Source organism: Gambusia affinis, linkage group LG16 (genome assembly GCF_019740435.1).
Source record: "Gambusia affinis linkage group LG16, SWU_Gaff_1.0, whole genome shotgun sequence".
Taxonomy (NCBI): domain Eukaryota; kingdom Metazoa; phylum Chordata; class Actinopteri; order Cyprinodontiformes; family Poeciliidae; genus Gambusia; species Gambusia affinis.
Window position 1 is genome coordinate 9,756,948 of NC_057883.1, and position 25,774 is coordinate 9,782,721.

General features: G+C 44.7%; 1 protein-coding gene across 7 annotated transcripts in view; it reads right to left on the bottom strand.

Annotated features, from left to right (window-relative positions):
- crlf1a (cytokine receptor-like factor 1a) overlaps positions 1–25,774 on the bottom strand; it is a 62,609-nt gene that overhangs the window by 14,982 nt on the left and 21,853 nt on the right. For 3 of the 7 annotated variants that reach the window (XM_044143155.1, XM_044143148.1, XM_044143150.1), the window contains exon 2: positions 21,752–21,949. The exons of 2 other annotated variants lie outside the window; for them this stretch is intronic. In XM_044143155.1, coding sequence (XP_043999090.1) covers positions 21,752–21,949 — 198 coding nt within the window. Of the gene's footprint in view, positions 1–3,298; positions 3,363–21,751; positions 22,272–25,774 lie in introns of those variants that run through there. 2 more of the 7 variants (XM_044143151.1, XM_044143154.1) reach the window with 2 other exon arrangements.

Below are 25,774 nucleotides of genomic sequence, written 5' to 3' on the forward strand. Positions count from 1 at the left end.
ATATCTTACGGGAGTCCATTTCTAATTCACAGCTTTTTAGACTTTGGTTTTCGTCATCGCTTAGGATAACCAGAAGGTAACGTCATCTTTTCTGTGCCCTCTGTAAAGAAACCGTTCATTTAATTCAACCTTAAATCCCTTCAATCGATTCTTGTAAGGCTGAGCCAGAAAGACTGTTACATGGTTAACAGGTTTAGTGTCTTTAACCTCTCACTTTCTCAGCTGCTGCGTTGCAGGGGTCTAGTTTTTACAGTGTCCAGTGGAAATCGGGGAAGCCTTCAATGATGTCAGACTTACTGTAGTGGCAGATAGCTGGAAATGCTGATGAGGCAACCAGCTGACCAACCTGACAGAGGGAGTGTTATAATGGATAATGTGGTGTGCAGAGACCGAGGCCAGGCAGCATAGCTGGTATCTTGCCATGGTTTAATTGAATCAAGCCTGTCACTGTTTTGTTTTCCAGTTAACATTACATAAGTTGAACAACAAGACTTGATTCTTAAAGATATGAGTAAATATGAGGCAAGTAAACGGGGACGTGAGAGACTGCTGTGTTTTTGACTGCAGTGTCTCTGAGTCCAACTGGATTTTCTGCTAATATATTTCCATTTATGTGACAAAAAAGTGGCTCTGATAGGTACACTTCAGATCCCGGATCTGTGAATGGCCTGAGCTAAGACCTTTTGTGAAAATCAATCAACATCAATCCAATAGTGGCCACACTGGTTTCTTTGCCAGTCTTGAAGTCATCTAATAGTAGTTTTGCTTTCAGCAAATAAATTACATCTTGCTTACTCTGTACTGTTTTTTTTTCTGGTCAGGACACGCATAATCCAGCATGTTATGATATTTTTAAGTAGGCTTAATATATCACTCATTTCCTATTAACGGTGTTTAAGGCAAAGAGGAAATGGTGTTATAATGGACATAATGACACCATCTTCCTCTTAAATACGTCTATGACTCATTTAATTTTCAGTCTGAGTTTTGTCTCATTAGGCTAACGCATGCCTCGTCAGGAAGGAAGTGACTAAATCCCAAACCTTTAAACAACCCAAAACTTGACTGCTGCTGTTCATTAAAGCAAGATTCCATCTTTGCTCAACACACTCCTCAGTGTCTATTAAAATAAACCAATTTAAAGTCAATTGTAAATTATAGACTCACTCGTCTTCAGGCCGTTAACACCAAATGACGTAGTAAAGGCAATGCTGGGAACACTTGGGCGCTTTACCAAGCCTAACAATGTCTTTACAAGTTGGTTCTACTTTAGCACTCAAAGTTTGGTTACAAAAACTAGTGGGAGTCCAGCCCCTAAAACACTAAAAGATCTGAACAGCGGCGTTAAACGTACTAGCAGAAGTCTAACAGTGGTGGGAACACAATTCTCTAGCATAACCCAGGACCTTTCAGATTCTGCTGTCACAGACACAAAGACAAGTCCTGATCATCGAGAGTCCGATCATCTGTTTTACGGGTCTGTTAGTGATTTTTGCTCTTCTTATTGAATGCAGATGAGCTTGGCCTGCAGAAAAGTTTGCACAGTTCTCTTGTACACTTTATACTATTTTCACCATTCAACTTTTATTTACTACTCAGCTTGCTCTCTTAATGGGTCAAAGGGCTTTCAGTGCCGTTCCATCTCAGCCTTAACAAACATAAACATGCAGTAAAAAAAAAAAAAAATCAATTTTCAATCAGTGTTTTGCACCAAAGGGTTAATGATAATAAACAAGTTTTCAGTGAGGCTCTGTTAGAGCCATATGAATGAAACAAGTAATCATTGATATGACAGGAGCACGAGGCTTTGAACCCTGGGTGGTGTGTGTGTGTGTGTCGCTGTGGGCGTGACGATCAAGTGTGAATGGGAAAGTTACTGGCCTGCTGGCTTTGTGTGTTTTAGGAAGCGGATGAGCTTCCTAATACAAACTTCCTAGTTTCCCGTGTTTTAAATCATGTTTATTATTATTGTTAATAATAAAATTAATAATAATTAAATAATGATGATTTTGTGCAAAAAACTGATTTAAAATTGATTTATTCACTTCATGTTTATGTCTGTTAAGGTTGAATGGAACCGAACATGAAAACGGCCCTTCAGACAACCAGAAACAACATAGAGACAATCAAAACCTTCAGATGACTAATTACCCAGTGATAATCTCAGAAATAATCTGAGTATAATTTCAAGGATTATTTATCCCGAGAAAAATGGTTTGAGTAATATATACACAGTATTTCTAATACTGTTGTCAGCTTCTGGGTTTGAAGATTTAGAATAATATCCTTATTTAATCTTGAATTATATGTAAAAAAAAAAAAAAAAAGTTAGATAATAAAAGAATATCTAGTTTATTCTTTTTGAATGAATAAGCTGTTTATTTTACAGACATTCTAGTTTTGCTAACCTGACAGCAGTATTTTATTGTAAAGCATCATTATGTGGTTGACTTTTCATTTAGAATTCATTTTAAAATCTTGATTAAAATTTCAGGGTCCTGCATTCTAGAGTGTTGGTTTATTATAAAGTTGGTAAATAAACATTAGCCTATCTTATCAAGCTAGTGGCTAATGTGCTAAAACCACATTAGCCACTAGCTTGATAACCCTGAGGTCACAAGGACACAAAGCTGGGGGAACCAGCTTCCTTTCGTTTTATGTGATTAATTTATAACTGAGCTGCATTGTTGCAGTGAGAGGATATAGGTTTCTCCCATCAAACAATTGCAGTATATAATTCATTGGCATATTGGTTATTACTGTGAATGTCTACAGCATTCACACTATTGAGTTCCACTTTTCTGGTTGCTCCGTAAATTTCGCCTCTCTTCTTCTCCTGCATACTTTGTTCAGTTTTCACCATCCAACGTTTAGACTACTCAGCTTGCTCTCCTAATGGCTATATCTCTTGGTATTTATAACCTTCATACTTTTTATATTATTCAGCTTTTTATGAATTTTTATAAAAATTCATAAAAAATATTATAAAAATAAAAAAATTCATAAATTTGTTTTATGAATTTTTATAAAAATTCACAATTTTTTCTAAAAAAATTAAAAATGTATTTTTTAAAAGTAAAAAATTCATTTTTATGAAATGAATTTTCATAAAAAATTATTTTTTATTAAATGAATTTTCGTAAAAAATTATTTTTTATGAATTCATAAAATTCATAAAAATGAACTTTTATGAAAATGAATAGCTTTTGTGTTCTTTAACACCTGGGAATAATTTGAGCTTTTGACATTGTTTTCTTTGTGCTGCATGTAGCATGTTTTTTGTGCTAACTGTGCTAACCGTTGCCTCCAAACAAATGTTGACATCTCAGGAACCATGAAAGGTGTGGATTTCATTCACCCACCGTTTTTATCAGAGGGTACAGGGGAACGTTTCTCTTTTTCAACTCCTCCCGACTCCTGAGTCAGAGGCCAGTCCCGAGTCACATGCACGATCCGAGTCAGAGCCCGATCCAGAGTCAGAGGCCGGTCCCGAGTCAGAGGCAGGACCCGACTCAGAGGCCGGACCCGAGTGAGAGGCCGGACCCAAGTCAGGGGCCGGTCCCGAGTCAGAGACTGGACCCGACTCAAGGGCCGGTCTGGACTCAGGGGCCGTTTCCGACTCAAGGGCCGGTCCCGACTCAGATGCACGACCCGAGTCAGACGTCGGTCCCGAGTCAGAGGACGGACCCGACTCAAGGGCCGGTCCCGAGTCAGAGGCAGGACCCGACTCAGGGGCCAGTCCGGACTCAGTGGCCGGACCCGAGTCAGAGGCCGGTCCCGAGTCAGAGGCCAGACCCGAGTCAGTGTCCGGACCCGAGTCAGAGGCCGATCCAGAGTCAGGGGCTGGTGGGGACCCAGTGGCCGGTCCCGAGTCAGAGGCCGGACCCGAGTCAGAAGCAGGATCCGAGTCACAGGCACGACCCGAGTCAGAGGCCGGAACAGAGTCGGAGGCCGGACCTGAGTCAGAGGCAGGACCCGACTCAGGGTCCGGTCCTCACTCAGGGTTCAGTCCCGACTCTGTGGCCGGTCCGGACTCAGTGGCCGGTCCGGACTCAAGGGCCAGTCCCGAGTCACAGGCACGGTCTGAGTGAGAGGCCGGTCCCAAGTCAGGGGCCGGTCCCAAGTCAGGGGCCGGTCCCGAGTCAGAGGCAGGACCCGACTCAAGGGCCGGTCTGGACTCAGGGGCCGGTCTGGACTCAGGGGCCGGTCCGGACTCAGTGGCCGGTCTGGACTCAGGGGCCGGTCCCGACTCAAGGGCCGGTGCGGACTCAGATGCACGACCCGAGTCAGAGGCCGGATCAGAGTCGGAGGCCGGACCCGAGTCAGAGGCCGGTCCCGACTCAAGAGCTGGTCCCGACTCAGAGGCACGACCCGAGTCACAGGCACGACCCGAGTCACAGGCACGACCCGAGTCAGAGGCACGACCCGAGTCAGCTGCCGGTTCTGACTCTGGGGCTGGACTCGACTCAGAGGCCGGGCCCGAGTCACAGGCATGACCCGAGTCAGAGGCCAGACCCGACTCAGAGGCCGGTCCCAAGTCAGAGGCTGGTCCCAAGTCAGCTGCCGGTTCTGACTCATGGGCTGGACTCGACTCAGAGGCCGGTCCCAAGTCAGGGGCTGGACCCGACTCAGAGGCCGGTCCCAAGTCAGGGGCCGGACCCGAGTTAGATGCCGGTCCCGAGTCACAGGCACGACCCGAATCAGAGGCCAGACCCGACTCAGAGGCCGGTCCCAAGTCAGGGGCCGGACCCGACTCAGAGGCCGGTCCCGAGTCAGCTGCCAGTTCTGACTCAGGGGCTGGACTCGACTCAGAGGCTGGTCCCAAGTCAGGGGCCGGACCCGAGTTAGATGCCGGTCCCGAGTCACAGGCACGACCCGAGTCAGAGGCCAGACCCGACTCAGAGGCCGGTCCCAAGTCAGGGGCTGGACCCGACTCAGAGGCCGGTCCCAAGTCAGGGGCTGGATCCGACTCAGAGGCCTGTCCCGAGTCAGCTGCCGGTTCTGACTCAGGGCCAGGACCCGACTCAGAGGCCGGTCCCAAGTCAGGGGCTGGACCCGACTCAGCGGCTGGGTGAGGCTCAAAATTCTGTCCATTGTTAAATGGTTCTTGGCTCTGATCCTCAGAATCGTCTCCACAGCAGACAGTGTGTTCAATCCACTTCCATGCTTTTCTCATATAGTCTTGCTGCAGGTGAACTTTTCTAGGTCGGGCCAGGGTTCTTCTGAAAGATTCTGTGAGCTTGTAGATAACAATTGGGTTCTCACTCTTAATCATTTTGAACAGCAATTCCTTGACCACATCGTCATTGCCACTCAGAAGTTGAAAGATGTCATTGCAAAGTTTTCTTTCCATTTCTTCAAAGAATACAAAATCAATGTCTCTTACTGCTTCCCAGAGTTTTGGGGAAAGTTTTTGTGGACTGGGTCTGTGTGTTTCATTTTATAATCGGCGTATGTGGATCTGTTGCTTGATTTATAAATTAATTTACAAAATATTTTTTCCACCATGTGTTTCCGTTCGTCTTCGGTTCCCCGTTTGAAGCCCATTTGGTTCGCATCTCTCAGAAATCGTTCTCGATCCATTTTTGCCTTAGAATAATCTTTCAGGCAGTTTTCTTCAGAATACAATTCTTCAGTAGGAAAAAGTCTCTCTTATCCATTTCTTTGTAGAAACAAACTTTTTTCTTGGGGGAACTGGTTTTTCCAGGTGGCGTTTAAATTTTCTTACAATAACGTTGTGTCCTTCCGGGTAGTCGAGAAGCGCTACTAAGTTTAGTGCAGAGGCGAACTGGAATGCATCTCTCGTAATGCTTCGGTAGATCCTGTTACTTAATTCCTCCGACACTTCAGAAAGAACATCTACATTCAGCTCTCCTGTTTCTTTCAGCAGTAAAAGCAGAACCTTCTGGTGTTGCTCATGAAAGGTTTGTCTTACGAGATGCAGCGTTGGTCCGTCGGCTGTCTTTTCAATTATTGTCCAAAGAAGTTCATCAAGAAACTTTCTCTTTCTGTAATCTGGGGTGATTAGCCCCGGATGAACTCTGTTACAGAAAGTCTTCCTCATCCTCTTCCATAAAGAGTCCGTAGGTCTCACGTAGATGTCACTTTCGTTACTCATCTTTTCTCTGTAAGCTAAAATGTCCAAATGAATTTTTTGCTGACTGACCAGAGAATTCACTGATCAGTTGGTGATGTCATGGACTTTATGACATCACAAAGGCCCTTAGAAGGACCTCATGACACAGACATCATTTGAAGTTATTCTGATGACATCATTGTCAGCAGCATGGCAACTGTTGCTGGGGTACTAATGCCACACAGTGAGCATGTGCTATGAAAACAAAAAAAAATCTGTGGGCACTAAATACATTATTCCCACAAGTCTGAACTGGAAATGACCTGCGGAGCTTCGCTGGAACGGGGGTGGAGGGGCAGGGAGCCATTGGTCCCTCCACTTTACCGCCCTACCCATTTTTATTAGTGTGAATGCTGTAGTCATTCATTCACACTATTGAGTTCTACTTTTCTGGTTGCTCCGTAAATTTCACTACGCTTCTTCTCCTGTACACTTTATACTATTTTCACCATTCAACTTTTATTTACTACTCAGCTTGCTCTCTTAATGGGTCAAAGGGCTTTCAGTGCCGTTCCATCTCAGCCTTAACAAACATAAACATGCAGTAAAAAAAAAAAAAAAAAATCAATTTTCAATCAGTGTTTTGCACCAAACAGTTAATGATAATAAACAAGTTTTCAGTGAGGCTCTGTTAGAGCCATATGAATGAAACAAGTAATCATTGATATGACAGGAGCACGAGGCTTTGACCCCTGGGTGGTGTGTGTGTGTGTGTCGCTGTGGGCGTGACGATCAAGTGTGAATGGGAAAGTTACTGGCCTGCTGGCTTTGTGTGTTTTAGGAAGCGGATGAGCTTCCTAATACAAACTTCCTAGTTTCCCGTGTTTTAAATCATGTTTATTATTATTATTAATAATAAAATTAATAATAATTAAATAATAATGATTTTGTGCAAAAAACTGATTTAAAATTGATTTATTCACTTCATGTTTATGTCTGTTAAGGTTGAATGGAACCGAACATGAAAACGGCCCTTCAGACAACCAGGAACAATTTTTATAAAAATTCATAAAAAAATTTATAAAAATTTATAAAAATTAAAAAATTCATAAATTTGTTTTATGAATTTTTATAAAAATTCATAAATGTTTCTAAAAAAATTAAAAAAAAAATTTTTTAAGTAAAAAATTCATTTTTATGAAATTAATTTTCATTAAAAAAAATTTTTCTGAAATGAATTTTCATAAAAAATTATTTTTTATGAATTCATAAAATTCATAAAAATGAACTTTTATGAAAATTAACAGCTTTTGTGTTCTTTAACACCTGGGAATAATTTGAGCTTTTGACATTGTTTTCTTTGTGCTGCATGTAGCATGTTTTTTGTGCTAACTGTGCTAACCGTTGCCTCCAAACAAATGTTGACATCTCAGGAACCATGAAAGGTGTGGATTTCATTCACCCACCGTTTTTATCAGAGGGTACAGGGGAACGTTTCTCTTTTTCAACTCCTCCCGACTCCCGAGTCACATGCACGGTCCGAGTCAGAGCCCGATCCAGAGTCAGGGGCCGGACCCGAGTCAGAGGCACGACCTGAGTCAGAGGCCGGTCCCGAGTCAGAGGCAGGACCCGACTCAAGGGCCGGTCCGGACTCAGTGGCCGGTGCGGACTCAGAGGCCGGTCCCGACTCAGGGGCCGTTCCCGACTCAGGGGCCGGTCCGGACTCAGAGGCCGTTTCCGACTCAAGGGCCGGTCCCGACTCAGATGCACGACCCGAGTCAGAGGACGGACCCGAGTCAGAAGCCGGTCCCAACTCAGAGGCCGGTCCCGAGTCAGAGGCCAGTCCCGAGTCAGGGGCCGGTCCCGAGTCAGAGTCAGGACACGACTCAGGGACCGGTACCGACTCAAGGGCCGGTCCCGACTCAAGGGCCAGTCCCGAGTCAGAGGCCGGTCCGGAGTCAGAGGCCGGACCCGAGTCAGAGGCCGGTCCCGACTCAAGGGCCGGTCCCGAGTCAGAGGCCGGTCCGGAGTCAGAGGCCGGACCCGAGTCAGAGGCCGGTCCCGACTCAAGGGCCGGTCCCGAGTCAGAGGCCGGTCCGGACTCAGTGGCCGGACCCGAGTCAGAGGCCGGATCAGAGTCGGAGGCCGGACCTGAGTCAGAGGCAGGACCCGACTCAGGGGCCGGTCCTCACTCAGGGGTCAGTCCCGACTCAGAAGCCGGTCCCGGCTCAGTGGCCGGTCCGGACTCGAGGGCCAGTCCCGAGTCACAGGCACGATCCGAGTCAGAGGCCGGACCCGAGTGAGAGGCCGGTCCCAAGTCAGGGGCCGGTCCCGAGTCAGAGGCAGGACCCGACTCAAGGGCCGGTCTTGACTCAGGGGCCGGTCCGGACTCAGTGGCCGGTCTGGACTCAGAGGCCGGTCCCGACTCAGGGGCTGGTCCGGACTCAGATGCACCGACTCAGGGCTGTCGGACTCAGATGCCGACCCGAGTCAGGCAGGCCGGTCCCGACTCAGAGGCCAGTCACAGCCGACCGAGTCAGAGGCCAGCCCAGTCAGAGCCTGACCGAGTCAGAGGCCAGCCCGAGTCAGAGGCGGTCCGAGTCAGCTGCGGGTCAGAGGCACGACTCAAGCAGTCCGAGTCACAGGGGCATGGTCCCGGGTCAGCTGCCGGTTCTGACTCAGGGCTGCGCCAAGTCAGAGCCAGTCCCAAGTCAGCTGGCTGACTCAGGGCTGGAGGCTCAGACAGTCCCGACTCAGAGGCCGGTCCCAAGTCAGAGCCCGGTCCCAAGTCAGCTGCCGGTTCTGACTCAGGGGCTGGACTCGACTCAGAGGCCAGTCCCAAGTCAGGGGCCGGACACGAGTCAGAGGCCGGTTCTGACTCAGGGGCTGGACTCGACTCAGAGGCCGGTCCCAAGTCAGGGGCTGGACCCGACTCAGAGGCCAGTCCCAAGTCAGGGGCCGGACCCGAGTCAGAGGCCGGTCCCAAGTCAGCTGCCAGTTCTGACTCAGGGGCTGGACTCGACTCAGAGGCCGGTCCCAAGTCAGGGGCTGGACCCGACTCAGAGGCCAGTCCCAAGTCAGGGGCCGGACCCGACTCAGAGGCCGGTCCCAAGTCAGCTGCCAGTTCTGACTCAGGGGCTGGACTCGACTCAGAGGCCGGTCCCAAGTCAGGGCCAGGACCCGACTCAGAGGCCGGTCCCAAGTCAGGGGCTGGATCCGACTCAGAGGCCGGTCCCAAGTCAGCTGCCGGTTCTGACTCAGGGGCCGGACTCGACTCAGAGGCCGGTACCAAGTCAGGGCCAGGACCCAACTCAGAGGCCGGTCCCAAGTCAGGGGCTGGACCCGACTCAGAGGCCGGTCCCAAGTCAGGGGCTGGACCCGACTCAGCGGCTGGGTGAGGCTCAAAATTCTGTCCATTGTTAAATGGTTCTTGGCTCTGATCCTCAGAATCGTCTCCACAGCAGACAGTGTGTTCAATCCACTTCCATGCTTTTCTCATATAGTCTTGCTGCAGGTGAACTTTTCTAGGTCGGGCCAGGGTTCTTCTGAAAGATTCTGTGAGCTTGTGGATAACAATCGGGTTCTCACTCTTAATCATTTTGAACAGCAATTCCTTGACCACATCGTCATTGCCACTCAGAAGTTGAAAGATGTCATTGCAAAGTTTTCTTTCCATTTCTTCAAAGAATACAAAATCGATGTCTCTTACTGCTTCCCAGAGTTTTGGGGCAAGTTTTTTATGGACTGGGTCTGTGTGCTTCATTTGGTAAGCGGCGTATGTGGATCTGTTGCTTGATTTATAAATTAATTTCCAAAATATTTTTTCCACCATGTGTTTCCGTTCGTCTTCGGTTCCCCGTTTGAAGCCCATTTGGTTCGCATCTCTCAGAAATCGTTCTCGATCCATTTTTGCCTTAGAATAGTCTTCGCTCAGGCAGTTTTCTTCAGAATACAATTCTTCCGTAGGAAAAAAAGTCTCTCTTATCCATTTCTTAGTAGAAACAAACTTTTTTCTTGGGGGAACTGGTTTTTCCAGGTGGCGTTTAAATTTTCTTACAATAACGTTGTGTCCTTCCGGGTAGTCGAGAAGCGCTACTAAGTTTAGTGCAGAGGCGAACTGGAATGCATCTCTCGTAATGCTTCGGTAGATCCTGTTACTTAATTCCTCCGACACTTCAGAAAGAACATCTACATTCAGCTCTCCTGTTTCTTTCAGCAGTAAAAGCAGAACCTTCTGGTGTTGCTCATGAAAGGTTTGTCTTACGAGATGCAGCGTTGGTCCGTCGGCTGTCTTTTCAATTATTGTCCAAAGAAGTTCATCAAGAAACTTTCTCTTTCTGTAATCTGGGGTGATTAGCCCCGGATGAACTCTGTTACAGAAAGTCTTCCTCATCCTCTTCCATAAAGAGTCCGTAGGTCTCACGTAGATGTCACTTTCGTTACTCATCTTTTCTCTGTGAGCTAAAATGTCCAAATGAATTTTTTGCTGACTGACCAGAGAATTCACTGATCAGTTGGTGATGTCATGGACTTTATGACATCACAAAGGCCCTTAGAAGGACCTCATGACACAGACATCATTTGAAGTTATTCTGATGACATCATTGTCAGCAGCATGGCAACTGTTGCTGGGGTACTAATGCCACACAGTGAGCATGTGCTATGAAAACAAAAAAAAATCTGTGGGCACTAAATACATTATTCCCACAAGTCTGAACTGGAAATGACCTGCGGAGCTTCGCTGGAACGGGGGTGGAGGGGCAGGGAGCCATTGGTCCCTCCACTTTACCGCCCTACCCATTTTTATTAGTGTGAATGCTGTAGTCATTCATTCACACTATTGAGTTCTACTTTTCTGGTTGCTCCGTAAATTTCACTACGCTTCTTCTCCTGTACACTTTATACTATTTTCACCATTCCACTTTTATTTACTACTCAGCTTGCTCTCTTAATGGGTCAAAGGGCTTTCAGTGCCGTTCCATCTCAGCCTTAACAAACATAAACATGCAGTAAAAAAAAAAATAAATAAATTTTCAATCAGTGTTTTGCACCAAACAGTTAATGATAATAAACAAGTTTTCAGTGAGGCTCTGTTAGAGCCATATGAATGAAACAAGTAATCATTGATATGACAGGAGCACGAGGCTTTGACCCCTGGGTGGTGTGTGTGTGTGTGTCGCTGTGGGCGTGACTACATCAACACACACACACTGGGTGGTGTGTGTGTGTCGCTGTGGGCGTGACGATCAAGTGTGAATGGGAAAGCTTCCTAGTTTCCCGTGTTTTAAATCATGTTTATTATTATTATTAATAATAATTAAATAATAATGATTTTGTGCAAAAAACTGATTTAAAATTGATTTATTCACTTCATGTTTATGTCTGTTAAGGTTGAATGGAACCGAACATGAAAACGGCCCTTCAGACAACCAGGAACAATTTTTATAAAAATTCATAAAAAAATTTATAAAAATTTATAAAAATTAAAAAATTCATAAATTTGTTTTATGAATTTTTATAAAAATTCATAAATTTTTCTAAAAAATTAAAAAAAAAAATTTTTAAGTAAAAAATTCATTTTTATGAAATTAATTTTCATAAAAAAATATTTTTTCTGAAATGAATTTTCATAAAAAATTATTTTTTATGAATTCATAAAAATGAACTTTTATGAAAATTAACAGCTTTTGTGTTCTTTAACACCTGGGAATAATTTGAGCTTTTGACATTGTTTTCTTTGTGCTGCATGTAGCATGTTTTTTGTGCTAACTGTGCTAACCGTTGCCTCCAAACAAATGTTGACATCTCAGGAACCATGAAAGGTGTGGATTTCATTCACCCACCGTTTTTATCAGAGGGTACAGGGGAACGTTTCTCTTTTTCAACTCCTCCCGACTCCCGAGTCACATGCACGGTCCGAGTCAGAGCCCGATCCAGAGTCAGGGGCCGGACCCGAGTCAGAGGCACGACCTGAGTCAGAGGCCGGTCCCGAGTCAGAGGCAGGACCCGACTCAAGGGCCGGTCCGGACTCAGTGGCCGGTGCGGACTCAGAGGCCGGTCCCGACTCAGGGGCCGTTCCCGACTCAGGGGCCGGTCCGGACTCAGAGGCCGTTTCCGACTCAAGGGCCGGTCCCGACTCAGATGCACGACCCGAGTCAGAGGACGGACCCGAGTCAGAAGCCGGTCCCAACTCAGAGGCCGGTCCCGAGTCAGAGGCCAGTCCCGAGTCAGGGGCCGGTCCCGAGTCAGAGTCAGGACACGACTCAGGGACCGGTACCGACTCAAGGGCCGGTCCCGACTCAAGGGCCAGTCCCGAGTCAGAGGCCGGTCCGGAGTCAGAGGCCGGACCCGAGTCAGAGGCCGGTCCCGACTCAAGGGCCGGTCCCGAGTCAGAGGCCGGTCCGGAGTCAGAGGCCGGACCCGAGTCAGAGGCCGGTCCCGACTCAAGGGCCGGTCCCGAGTCAGAGGCCGGTCCGGACTCAGTGGCCGGACCCGAGTCAGAGGCCGGATCAGAGTCGGAGGCCGGACCTGAGTCAGAGGCAGGACCCGACTCAGGGGCCGGTCCTCACTCAGGGGTCAGTCCCGACTCAGAAGCCGGTCCCGGCTCAGTGGCCGGTCCGGACTCGAGGGCCAGTCCCGAGTCACAGGCACGATCCGAGTCAGAGGCCGGACCCGAGTCAGAGGCAGGACCCGACTCAAGGGCCGGTCTTGACTCAGGGGCCGGTCCGGACTTAGTGGCCGGTCTGGACTCAGGGGCCGGTCCCAACTCAAGGGCCGGTGCGGACTCAGAGGCCGGTCCCGACTCAGGGGCTGGTCCGGACTCAGATGCACGACCCGAGTCAGACGCCGGTCCCGACTCAGAGGCCGGTCCCGAGTCACAGGCACGACCCGAGTCAGAGGCCAGCCCCGAGTCAGAGGCACGACCCGAGTCAGAGGCACGACCCGAGTCAGGGGCCGGTCCCGAGTCAGCTGCCGGTTCTGACTCAGGGGCTGCGCTCGACTCAGAAGCCGGTCCCGAGTCACAGGCATGACCCGGGTCAGAGGCCAGACCCGACTCAGAGGCCGGTCCCAAGTCAGAGCCCGGTCCCAAGTCAGCTGCCGGTTCTGACTCAGGGGCTGGACTCGACTCAGAGGCCGGTCCCAAGTCAGGGGCTGGACCCGACTCAGAGGCCAGTCCCAAGTCAGGGGCCGGACCCGAGTCAGAGGCCGGTCCCGAGTCACAGGCCAGACCCGACTCAGAGGCTGGTCCCAAGTCAGGGGCCGGACCCGACTCAGAGGCCGGTCCCAAGTCAGCTGCCAGTTCTGACTCAGGGGCTGGACTCGACTCAGAGGCCGGTCCCAAGTCAGGGCCAGGACCCGACTCAGAGGCCGGTCCCAAGTCAGGGGCTGGACCCGACTCAGCGGCCGGTCCCAAGTCAGGGGCTGGACCCGACTCAGCGGCTGGGTGAGGCTCAAAATTCTGTCCATTGTTAAATGGTTCTTGGCTCTGATCCTCAGAATCGTCTCCACAGCAGACAGTGTGTTCAATCCACTTCCATGCTTTTCTCATATAGTCTTGCTGCAGGTGAACTTTTCTAGGTCGGGCCAGGGTTCTTCTGAAAGATTCTGTGAGCTTGTGGATAACAATCGGGTTCTCACTCTTAATCATTTTGAACAGCAATTCCTTGACCACATCGTCATTGCCACTCAGAAGTTGAAAGATGTCATTGCAAAGTTTTCTTTCCATTTCTTCAAAGAATACAAAATCGATGTCTCTTACTGCTTCCCAGAGTTTTGGGGCAAGTTTTTTATGGACTGGGTCTGTGTGCTTCATTTGGTAAGCGGCGTATGTGGATCTGTTGCTTGATTTATAAATTAATTTCCAAAATATTTTTTCCACCATGTGTTTCCGTTCGTCTTCGGTTCCCCGTTTGAAGCCCATTTGGTTCGCATCTCTCAGAAATCGTTCTCGATCCATTTTTGCCTTAGAATAGTCTTCACTCAGGCAGTTTTCTTCAGAATACAATTCTTCCGTAGGAAAAAAAGTCTCTCTAATCCATTTCTTAGTAGAAACAAACTTTTTTCTTGGGGGAACTGGTTTTTCCAGGTGGCGTTTAAATTTTCTTACAATAACGTTGTGTCCTTCCGGGTAGTCGAGAAGCGCTACTAAGTTTAGTGCAGAGGCGAACTGGAATGCATCTCTCGTAATGCTTCGGTAGATCCTGTTACTTAATTCCTCCGACACTTCAGAAAGAACATCTACATTCAGCTCTCCTGTTTCTTTCAGCAGTAAAAGCAGAACCTTCTGGTGTTGCTCATGAAAGGTTTGTCTTACGAGATGCAGCGTTGGTCCGTCGGCTGTCTTTTCAATTATTGTCCAAAGAAGTTCATCAAGAAACTTTCTCTTTCTGTAATCTGGGGTGATTAGCCCCGGATGAACTCTGTTACAGAAAGTCTTCCTCATCCTCTTCCATAAAGAGTCCGTAGGTCTCACGTAGATGTCACTTTCATCTTTCTCTGTAAGCTAAAATGTCCAAATGAATTTTTTGCTGACTGACCAGAGAATTCACTGATCAGTTGGTGATGTCATGGACTTTATGACATCACAAAGGCCCTTAGAAGGACCTCATGACACAGACATCATTTGAAGTTATTCTGATGACATCATTGTCAGCAGCATGGCAACTGTTGCTGGGGTACTAATGCCACACAGTGAGCATGTGCTATGAAAACAAAAAAAAATCTGTGGGCACTAAATACATTATTCCCACAAGTCTGAACTGGAAATGACCTGCGGAGCTTCGCTGGAACGGGGGTGGAGGGGCAGGGAGCCATTGGTCCCTCCACTTTACCGCCCTACCCAGTTTTATTAGTGTGAATGCTGTAGTCATTCATTCACACTATTGAGTTCTACTTTTCTGGTTGCTCCGTAAATTTCACTACGCTTCTTCTCCTGTACACTTTATACTATTTTCACCATTCCACTTTTATTTACTACTCAGCTTGCTCTCTTAATGGGTCAAAGGGCTTTCAGTGCCGCTCCATCTCAGCCTTAACAAACATAAACATGCAGTAAAAAAATAAAAATAAATAAATTTTCAATCAGTGTTTTGCACCAAACGGTTAATGATAATAAACAAGTTTTCAGTGAGGCTCTGTTAGAGCCATATGAATGAAACAAGTAATCATTGATATGAGGCTTTGACCCCTGGGTGGTGTGTGTGTGTGTGTGTGTCGCTGTGGGCGTGACGATCAAGTGTGAATGGGAAAGTTACTGGCCTGCTGGCTTTGTGTGTTTTAGGAAGCTTCCTAGTTTCCCGTGTTTTAAATCATGTTTATTATTGTTAATAATAAAATTAATAATAATTAAATAATAATGATTTTGTGCAAAAAAACTGATTTAAAATTGATTTATTCACTTCATGTTTATGTCTGTTAAGGTTGAATGGAAGCGAACATAAAAACGGCCCTTCAGACAACCAGGAACAACATAGACACAATCAAAACCTTCAGATGACTAATTACCCAGTGATAATCTCAGAAATAATCTGAGTATAATTTCAAGGATTATTTATCCCGAGAAAAATGGTTTGAGTAATATATACACAGTATTTCTAATACTGTTGTCAGCTTCTGGGTTTGAAGATTGAGAATAATATCCTTATTTAATCTTGAATTATATGTAAAAAAAAAATTGTAAGACATGTAAAATTTTATCTAACTTTCACATGTTAGATAAAATTAAGACAATTGTGCTACTATGCAAATCCTCAATCACACTCCCCCTAATTGCACAGTGCATTCCTACACAATAGAGGTGATTTCTAGAACCCTGAGCACCAAACCTACTTTATTATAAACGGGTGCTTCCAGAAATCTTGGGCTCCCTGATAAAAAATTTAATTGGGCCCCCCCACACAGCTGCTGTTACAATTTTTGAGTCTATCTGACCCATCAAAAGTGTCACAATTTTAAAGGCTTCCAAATGCCTTGCTCTCTTTGGTCCAATACTGATAACTAGCACAATATTTCCTGCTCATGAATTTTACATGCAATAGTCTGCATACAGTGTGCAAGTAGGTTGCTTAAATTTTTTCTGTTAGTTTTAGATTACTGAAATGCCTCTCCCCACGAGCAACAGTCACAGACAATGTGCAAAATATACATAAAGCAATCCAGACTTCTCAAAAACTGCTAGGTTGTTGCATTTTATCCAAGATGCAGTATAAAACTTTAATAAAAAAATATGTTTTATCCATATTTGTTAAAGCTGTCACCATGTCGTGACAGTTTGTAATGAGACAGATAATCTGTGAAAACAATCAATGTGCTCCACCTCGTCCCTGAGCTACTACTGCTAGCTAACGTAATGCAACGTTCTGGCCAAAAACAACCAATCAGAACCAGGAGGAGGGCAAATATGGATCTGTGTTTATTTTTTTGGTCTGGGAGTGGGAACATTAAATTTTTACTGCTAAAAACAGTCTTTGAAAAATCAATATGATTAATTTTGTAATTGACAGGGCCACCCCCCGCCACTTTTTTTTTCTATGAACAAAAAAATAAAAAAATAAATTGTGGAGGGCCCCCTGTTGGTCAGGGCCCCTTAGAATTGTCATAACTCTTTCCCTGATTATAAACCATGTATTAAATCTAACAATGTGCTAATTTTCTTGAGAAAGAGAGCACATTTTTCTGTAAGTTTTGTTGACTTACAATTACCTGAAAAGATATTGGACTATGCTACGAGTCTACATATCAACAATTCCTATCAAAGCAGAGTAAATATGGAAACGTTAGCCTAGCACTGCAACAGATACAGAAATGTCATCAGTGGGAGCAAGATGGGAATTTATTGAATCCTTTTGCTACATGTGTCGAGTCAGATATACGGTATGTTCAGAAACAAAGTATGTATGTTTTAGATGAGAAAAATTAAAATAGCTTTCTTAACCTCATATTGGGGGATCATTTTGAGACTACCTTGCAAAAACTACAGTCACAGGACAAAATATCTGTCAAAAATGCCAGATAGGAGAGACTGCGTCAGACAGAAAGATCATTGATAAGAAAGTGTAAACAAGGTTTCCCCCAGAAAACTTGCCAAACCCGGTGGTTGGGGCCCGTTGTCTTTTTGAGTCAAAAATGTTTAAAGTTGAAAGTATCACTTGATAATTATGTGTTATTAAAAGATTGGAAGATTAACACCTGAACACCAACTATAAAGTCCTAAAAAATGCAAACATTTAAAAACAACTTTAAAAAATAAGCAATGCTTAGCCAGGTGGGGGCACAAGTAAAGCCTGGTGGCCCCCAGGCTTATAATACACTGAGGTAAACCCATTTAGTCATAAGTCAGTTATTCTGAATCTAGCTTTTTCATCTCTAGTGGCCTCTTTTTTGAAAGTGCTAATATAGAAAAGTAGGTAAAGAGAAGGAGGGAAGACATGCAGCAAAGGTCACCAGGCTGGGAATCGAACCTGCGTAAGGCCTCCTTACGTGGGTTGTATCTAACCCTTGTGCAACCAGAACACCATGAATCTAGCTTTTTAAAGCTGTCAAATTACTCAGGTTGTATCAGGGACAAAAAAATACCAAAACGCACACCAAGAAAATGAACCTGTGCATTAAGATTCAGTGAGCAGTAACTCTCTGCTGTCCGACTCCAATCTCTTTGTACAGAACTGTTCAAAAAGCTACAGGAGGAAGGAACCCTAATACTACAAATCAGCGGTTTCTGATGCACTAAGCACAATAAGTTAACTATTTTGTGCTAAAACATATCCATCTTTTTTATTACTATTAGGTTCACATTTAAAGAGAGTACAGCTCAAAATTGAAAATCGCACTTTGTGATCGGACTTAAAATAAAAAAGCTTTTGCTCTCTCAGGTGAACCACCTGATTAAAGAAAGGATCGAGGAGAAAAGATGAGAAGAAAGGATTTTATTTTCTAAAGCAGCAAGATTCTAACAACAACAAAAAAAACCAGAACAAGTTCCCAACAATGTAGGAACCAATACGAACGCATCTGAGAGGATTTCTATGAGGAAATGACTGAGCAGCTTGCAAGCGAGAGTGTCAACACTGTGTCAGACCACTACAAAATCTGTGCCCGAGGCCACGTCTATTCAGCAGCCAGCCACCTTACGCTGACAGACATTGTGTGGTCTTTTATGGCGGAGCCGCCTTTGAAGGCACCAGCTCATCTGTAACTCCACTCCTCTGTTAATATCACTGCCGCCTCTCGAGGCCTTCGACACGACACTTACACACATGCGTGCACGCACACCAACACAAACAAGCCGAAGCAAAGGGGCTGTTTGTCTTTGTCACTGGATACAGTGGACCAAAGGCGGCCATGATTAGCCAGTAATACCCCGCTCCAGCTGAATAACAATCGGTGTTTATGTATTCCAGGCGCTGAGGACGGGACATTGCCCCGGAGCGGGGTGTGAAGCCCTCTAACGCCCGTTTCCTTCACAGTTCAAACACTGCAAAGCGAGACACAATTACTGCTGTTTATTGTCTCTCCCTGACACGTTCACTGGAGGAAATGGCTTGTAAAAAATGATTTGTTTGGAGAGACGGAAGCTCTCATCACGCCCGAGGATGAGTCCAACATCGTGATAATGGGTGATGGAATTCAGGCTGAGAAATGAGAAAATGCCTTTGCTTTTGTTTCACAACTGCCAACTGCCTTACTAGTCCCAAGTAACTAGACTCTAGTCTGCGGTGGTCTTCAAAGATACGTCACATTGGCTGTTCCCACACGTAAAGCAACGATTCTGCACTCGCCTATTCAACAGCTGAAAGGGAGCTTTCTTCTGGGCTCTTTGACAACCGATGCACATGAGGCGTTAGGAGATTTTCGAGGAAGTCACGCAACATTTGGTAACAGTGAGCCATGCAACATTGTCTGCAAAGAGGCTGAGGAAGAAGCAGCAGAGCTGATTTCGTCTTCATTTACAGAATCATATAATAGTGTTTATTTCTAACCTGAGGCGAAAGAAATGTACAAAATGTGATGTATTGCAGTTACATAATTGCTTTGAGACCATTTTTTCCCCCCTTTCTTAGAATCTCATGAGATGGACCAAAATAATGCCTAAAATGGAAGATAAATGACAAATAGCTTCAGTCTGTTGGACTCGGAAAGGTGCAGCTTGCATTTGTATATGAGCTCTTTTACTCCGATACCTCTAAATAAAACGCAGTACACCCAGCTGTCTTTAGAAGTTACCTGATTAGTACGTAGAGTCCACATAATCCTGAAGAATGAGGAACACAGAGATAGAAACCCAGTTTGATGCTGCAGGTAACTTGAGACCAAGCACATTTCAGCTTTGGAATGGCCTCGTCAAAGTTCAAGCTTGAATAGAATTGGGAATTTTTGGTTGGACTTAATTCCTTTTCACCGTTTCTTTTTTTTATTTATTCCCTGTGAGTGAGTTCACAGCGTTGGAAGAAAGTGACAATCTGCAAGGCATCAATTCGGGGAGCTAAATAACCAATTTTTTTTAGTAAAAAAAAAAGAGAGAACTTTGCATTGGTTTAGATCCCAATAAAATCCACTGAAGCTGGTGCTTTTAAAGCGTAGGCAGAGTGATTACTTTTGCGAGGCACTGGGATAATTGCGATATTTGTTCTTCGGCCCTGGGATGCAATAAAACACCAACATTTAAACAACTTAATTCTAGTAGCAGATTGTGTGAAGGGGCATCACCGCCCTTTATAACAGTGTTAAACGCTAACGACCATTTGCGTTGTGGAATAAGCAGAAGGAAAGGTTACATTCACTGCTTTCTATTCCCTTTAAAGCCCCGAATCTTTCCTTTTATTGTGCCTTTTAAAAAAGGATGAGGGACTGAAGAGCTGCTGCTTGCTAGTGAGCTCACCATTAAAACTAATCCAGCCTCTTAGCAGCTGAGCCGGACATAACTATGATTTATTTACATTATTGTGCATTAAGCTGGCGCTCCCGCATTCTCCAAAACCCTGAGCAAGTGATGTCACCGCTTTGTTGCGGTCCGTAAAGCCCCCATGCTCGCCATGTGCTAAACGAATTATGGCCTGACTTGTTGAAATCCAGCTTCCCCGGAGGGGAGCTCTCTCTCCGCATGGGATACAAGCAACGCAACTGCAGCAGGAGAACATCAATAATCTGGGCTGTCAGACGGACAAAATGGCATTTGTCCCCATACCTCACCCCCCAAATGTATCCACAAATCAAGTCAGGAAGGGTCCCAAGTAGTAGATGGGACGATTAATTTAAGAAGTTGTTTTGAAAGTTGCAACCACTACAGCTCTAAATTTTTCAGCCGAATGGTTTAAAGTAGTTCTTTTTTTTTAATGGGACGTTAAGAGAAACTGCCTGGATGACGACAGTTTTCTCCGGCTCGTTGGAGCCTCGAGTGAAGGAGCCTTGCCCTTCGATCAGCCTGTTGCTGCAAACTGTTGGTCAGCTGGCTGAAAGGAGGATGCTGTTAATTTATTTTTTTTTCCTTCCAGTATGGTGCAAAAAGCACAAAGTGTTGTGGCGTGGCAGCTGAACGTGCATCAAAATCAAATTTCTAATGAACGCCAAATATGACATTATTATGACTGGAGCTGCACCTGCTGCCTTGATGTGCTGCTGTGAGTTATTTTATCTACAGTGTCAGTGTTGAATCTTAACTATTGCTGTTTTTCACTCAGGTCATTTTAGTCCCTGAAAACTGTGAAACTCATTGAAAGAATCCAAATGCCTCAATAATAAGTAAATACAACTTAATAGTTTCGGACAACAATTCTGCACATTTTTGATATGAAAAAAACAAATCAATAAAAGCTGCTGCACAGCTTTTATTGAGAAAGGACTGCAATTAATTCAAAATTTTTATATCTGTCGATTTCAAATAGGGATTCATCTTTATCTTATTTGTCAGAACATAAACTGGTAGAGTGTCCTAATACTTTTCTTGTGTTCAGAATGCCTTAGACCTGCAATACATGTACTACTAAAAACAATTAGAAATTCTTGTTTTTTTTAAAAAAAAAAAAAAAAAAAAAAAAGAAAGAAAGAAAGAAAAAAAAGAGTTTGTATTTTTAAAAAGACGTTTATTAATGTTGAAAAATAATTGGGATTCCTAATTTTCCATTAAAAATTGCTGATATTTTTGTCTCACCAGGTGTCATGTACAATCTGACCTGGATGTATTGTTCCACTCTTAACCTATTTCTTTTCCCGCCGATACATAAATGCTGTTTTTTGGTTTATTGTCTTACCATATAGCTTATCAAACTGGCTCATGCTTATAGTATATATCATAAAAGAATCACTGTTATTACTAAAATAACTTATTGATAAAGAAAAGCAGTTACATACATATTTATTATCACTAAAAGATATGGAACCTTATCAATCTTCTATTTTATTTTTCCACGTCGGTAAAATGCAGCTGAAATCCCAATGTTTACTGACTTTAACACGTGATGTAACAGCGCAGTAATCCAGTTCTGCAACAGGTTTGGCTCTCAGGACCCAGTCTCCTCGCGGTGCCGCTTCAAGCTCAGATCTGCTGCCCACACTTGGACACGAGCACATCTGGGAGAAGCAGCCCCGACAGAGAGTGTCGAGCCGAACCCGCCCCCACCCCACACCCCCCGCCGCAGGAGCGGAACTTTGCGCATCGGTGGACGTCTGTGTGCAACTTACGTGTGGACAGGGACAGCACGCCGGGAGAGCGCAGCGTGAGGAAAACCAAGCAGAATCCCAAGGCGGCTTTCATTATGCGGGGTTGTGTTTTTCTCTCCCCGCCTCTCCAAGAACTCCAAACGGTATCCCCGAAGCGATCCCGTGTCCTCCTGTTGTTGTGGTGTCGCCTTCTTCTTCTTCTTCTTCTTCTTCTTTTTTCTGTTCTTTTCCGAGCCTCCACACAGATTACACCCAGCGTAGGGAAACGGAGGGGAGAGGAGAAAAGCAGTTAAAAAAAAAAAAAAATCCGGATTGTATTTAGAAGACAAGTCTCCAGAGTGAGGGAGCGCAGCTGAAACAAAGTGTGACCCGGTGGGAAAAGTTCTCCTCTGAGGAGCCAGAACGGAACCCGTCCCTACACTGAAAGAGTGAAAGCTGCACGTCCCGTTTGCAGTGTTTTTCCTTCTTAATGCTTCCTGCAGCTAAATCATACAGCCCTCCCCTTTCTCTCTCTTCCCTCTGTGTCTTTCTCTCTCTCCCCTCACGGTCACCAGTCATTCCCCCGCTCTTCCCGTCCCTCTCCCTGCCCTTTTTTCCAGCCTCTCCCCTCCTCCCCCACCAAACCCCCCAGTTCAGTGATGGGTAGGAGTCAGAACCATTCACTTTCACTGAATCACTCTGTCTGTGATAGTTTCCGAGCCTCGGGTTTCACAATAGGAGGCTGTTGAGTCACAACGTTTAACAGGAAGCTCGCCTAATTAGAGAGCCACCTTCAATTATTTTTGGCCTAAAACTCAAAACCTTATAAAACCCCCACTTACATCTCACGTTCCTAACAAATTATGTCTCTAAATGACTAAACTGGGTTGTTCTTTGTGATCACATTCTTATAGATAGGCCCAAAAATTGGTTATGTGCCGCTTTAGAGGGGGTGCCAGAATTATTTCTGTATTTACTGCAACTTGCATGTGTAAATATGAGTGATAACAGAGGTTTAGGGTTAGAGCTACAGTGTACCTGCATACTCCTCAGAAAGTTTCCAGTTGCACCCCCAGCCTAGAGTGATTTGAAAATAATATGTCCTGCCAAGCACACTGTTTCTCTTTCTGCTTCTCCATCCCCTGATGCGTTTGAAACCATCAAACCAATTATGATTACATTCGAGAAACTTAAATATATCCTCTCTGACAACACAAAGTAGGTCAAAAGATCTTAGAAATCAACACATCAGGCGCCAATCTAAAAAAAAAATTAGGAACAAATGAAAAACACTGACATCTACCACTCTGGAAAGGATTATGAAGCCATTTTAAGGCAGTCGGAGTCGGTAGACCGCAGCACCATAAATCTGCTCTCTACCAGAAAATACTGACGAAGAAGAATGTTCAGTCTGTGTGTGACCTGAAGTTCAAACACACTTAGGCTGTGCAGCAGGACAAGGACCCAAAGCACTTCAGCAAATCCTCCACCTCCGAATCCTCTGAAGTGACTAAATAATTCTGCAAGGAAGAGAAAATTTCTCCACAGCCATTCAAAAAACTCAATAGTAGTTATTGAAAACACTTGCTGACCAGTCAGTCATCCATATGGAGTAATCACTTCTACACAAAAGGACCAGATTGGTTTGTTGGTTTTTTTTCCCCAATAAACTAAAATACTTATTCCAGTGGGAGGTTTTGTCAAATCAAAAGTAGCTACCTCTTTAAAGTAGAAAAAAAAAAAAACTATAATTAAAAATACTTTACACTAATCCCACATTTTTTTTCATCTTAAAATGTTTTTGTTGGTCTGATGTAATATTCAAATATTCTTAAATCATCATATTTAACAGAAATAAAGGCTTGAAAACGTCAGGCTGTATCTAACTAATCTATGCAGTATGTTTCACTTCCTGAAATAGAAGAGCTATACTTTTATATGTTTACCTATTTATGTTCTTACAACTAAATAAGTATTGGAGTGAGAAAATCTGTGGTTGCACATTCATGTTAAATTTTGCAACCTTATCTCTACATTTACGCTACATTTATTGATTTTTCCTCACAAAATCAACTGGAGAGTGGTCATAACCTGAGAAATGTAAAAAAGATCTTAAGCTCCTAAATACGTCTGCAAGGCACTGCATTCAGGGTTTCAGAGTCAGTTTTTACCATGTAATTATTGGACAATTCCCTTTGAACGTTTTAGCCAAGCTGGTAAATTCCTCGGTTTGACTTAGATGTGAAATATTGGATTGTTTTTCAGGGGGAAGAGCAATGTGGAGAGAAGCATCCTTGTTTTTCCATCAGAAAATAATTGGTGTCTGTGATAAAAATCTTAAGAAAACAAGACAACTTTTGTTTTCACAGAGGAAACTTTTGTTTTCCACAGAAGAAGAGGATTTTTTTATATTATTATTCATTTTGTTAGCTCAGGGGAAAGCAGTCAGGATCGCTGTGGGAGTCCAAGGCCAACCAACCAACACAGCAGGGGAGAGGAAGCACAGTCATGTCACGTCACACTACAATTGAGAAATCCACGTTTCGGCCCCAGACTGTGTCCGGACAACAGGAGCTCCCTTCATGTTCTTCCTCCAAGTTGGAATGCTGTGACTAATATTTGACTAATGCACAAGTTCGGACAAACTCAAATTAGTCCTGGTTGTCGTCTGTCGGCGAAAGGCAGCGGTGACTCAGCGGGAGTCCAGGGCAAAGCGTTCGGACTCACAGCCGTGGTGACCTTCAGGTCCCTGCCCACAATGTCCCCGTTTCTCCTCGCTCAATGGACGCTCTTGTCGGGGAAGCAGTTCCCACTCGCGTCCGGCTGTTGCTTTACAGTAAATGTGAAAGGATTTATGTCGCTTTCCCGTTATTTCGCTCTTTCTTCCGGTTCCCGACGGCGTACAATGAACAGAGGACTCATGATGAGCATTCGTTCCCATCTTAGGCCAGTGTGTCCCTGTCTCAGCTGCTGGGCTCATTTTTGCCTCAACTTTTAAAAAACATCTCTCTTAAAAAAAAAAAAGAAAAGAAAAGAAAAAAGAAAATCCCACTTTTTGGTTTGGAAACAGTATCACATAAAAGTATTTACACACCTAAGACAAGTTGCATATATACATTTACTTATTTTGAAACCCCAACATTGGCGTTAAGTGTCATTTGACCCCCTTTAGCATTAATTTAATATGGAGGCTATATCAGAGTCAAAGTTGACAAATTGGGTAAGGAGCACAATGAGACAAAATTAACGAAAAAGTGGCAAGAAGAATGTCCTAATAGTCAAAAGAAGCCATAAAAAGTTTTCTTGTTGGATGAGATAAAGTTTTAGCTTCTGATGCGGCTCACATTGTGTGTGGCAGAAATGTAGATATTTATACTCACACGCTATCCCCACAGCAGCGTATGTGAGGCTTGGTGGTGGCAGCATTATGCTGTAGGATTTGTGTGTGTGTGTGTGTAATAATGTTTGTTGAAAAAATAAGGCAGAAACTCAAAGAGTGACGTTTGTGAAGAGTGTGTGTTGTGGGACGCTGACACTGTAAAACATGGTAGTGGCAGCATTGTGCTGTGAGGGGTTGACTCAATTTTCCTTCCACAGCTGTAGACTACTTTGTTTTGTTCTATGACATAAAGTCCTGAAAAACACAACTTTGTGGTTGCTACGTGACAAAGTAGAAATATCAAAGGGGTGTGAATACTTTTTCACATTCGCATTGCAAATGGAAAAAAGCACCAAAAAAAACAAACAAACCTATCCAACGTTTCAAACGTATTGAAACGTTCAAAAATAACCGTCAGAGTGCTACTTTAAATACCGTGGCAGGAAGTCCTTAATTTGAAACATCGCACGGGGAGCGGAGGACAAAGTGTTGAGAGGAATAAGTGGTGGAGTCAGACAGCGAGAGCTGAATCTCGATGATGAAGCCTTCTCTGGCGTAATGAAAGTCATGTGAGGACAGTGAATCTCTCAGTCAGCTCTCTGGACAGACAGCATGTTGAGCGCAGCCTCACTGTAAACCACGTGTCTGAGATGCAGGCGCCCTGCAGAGAGCTGGTGAGTCCTCTG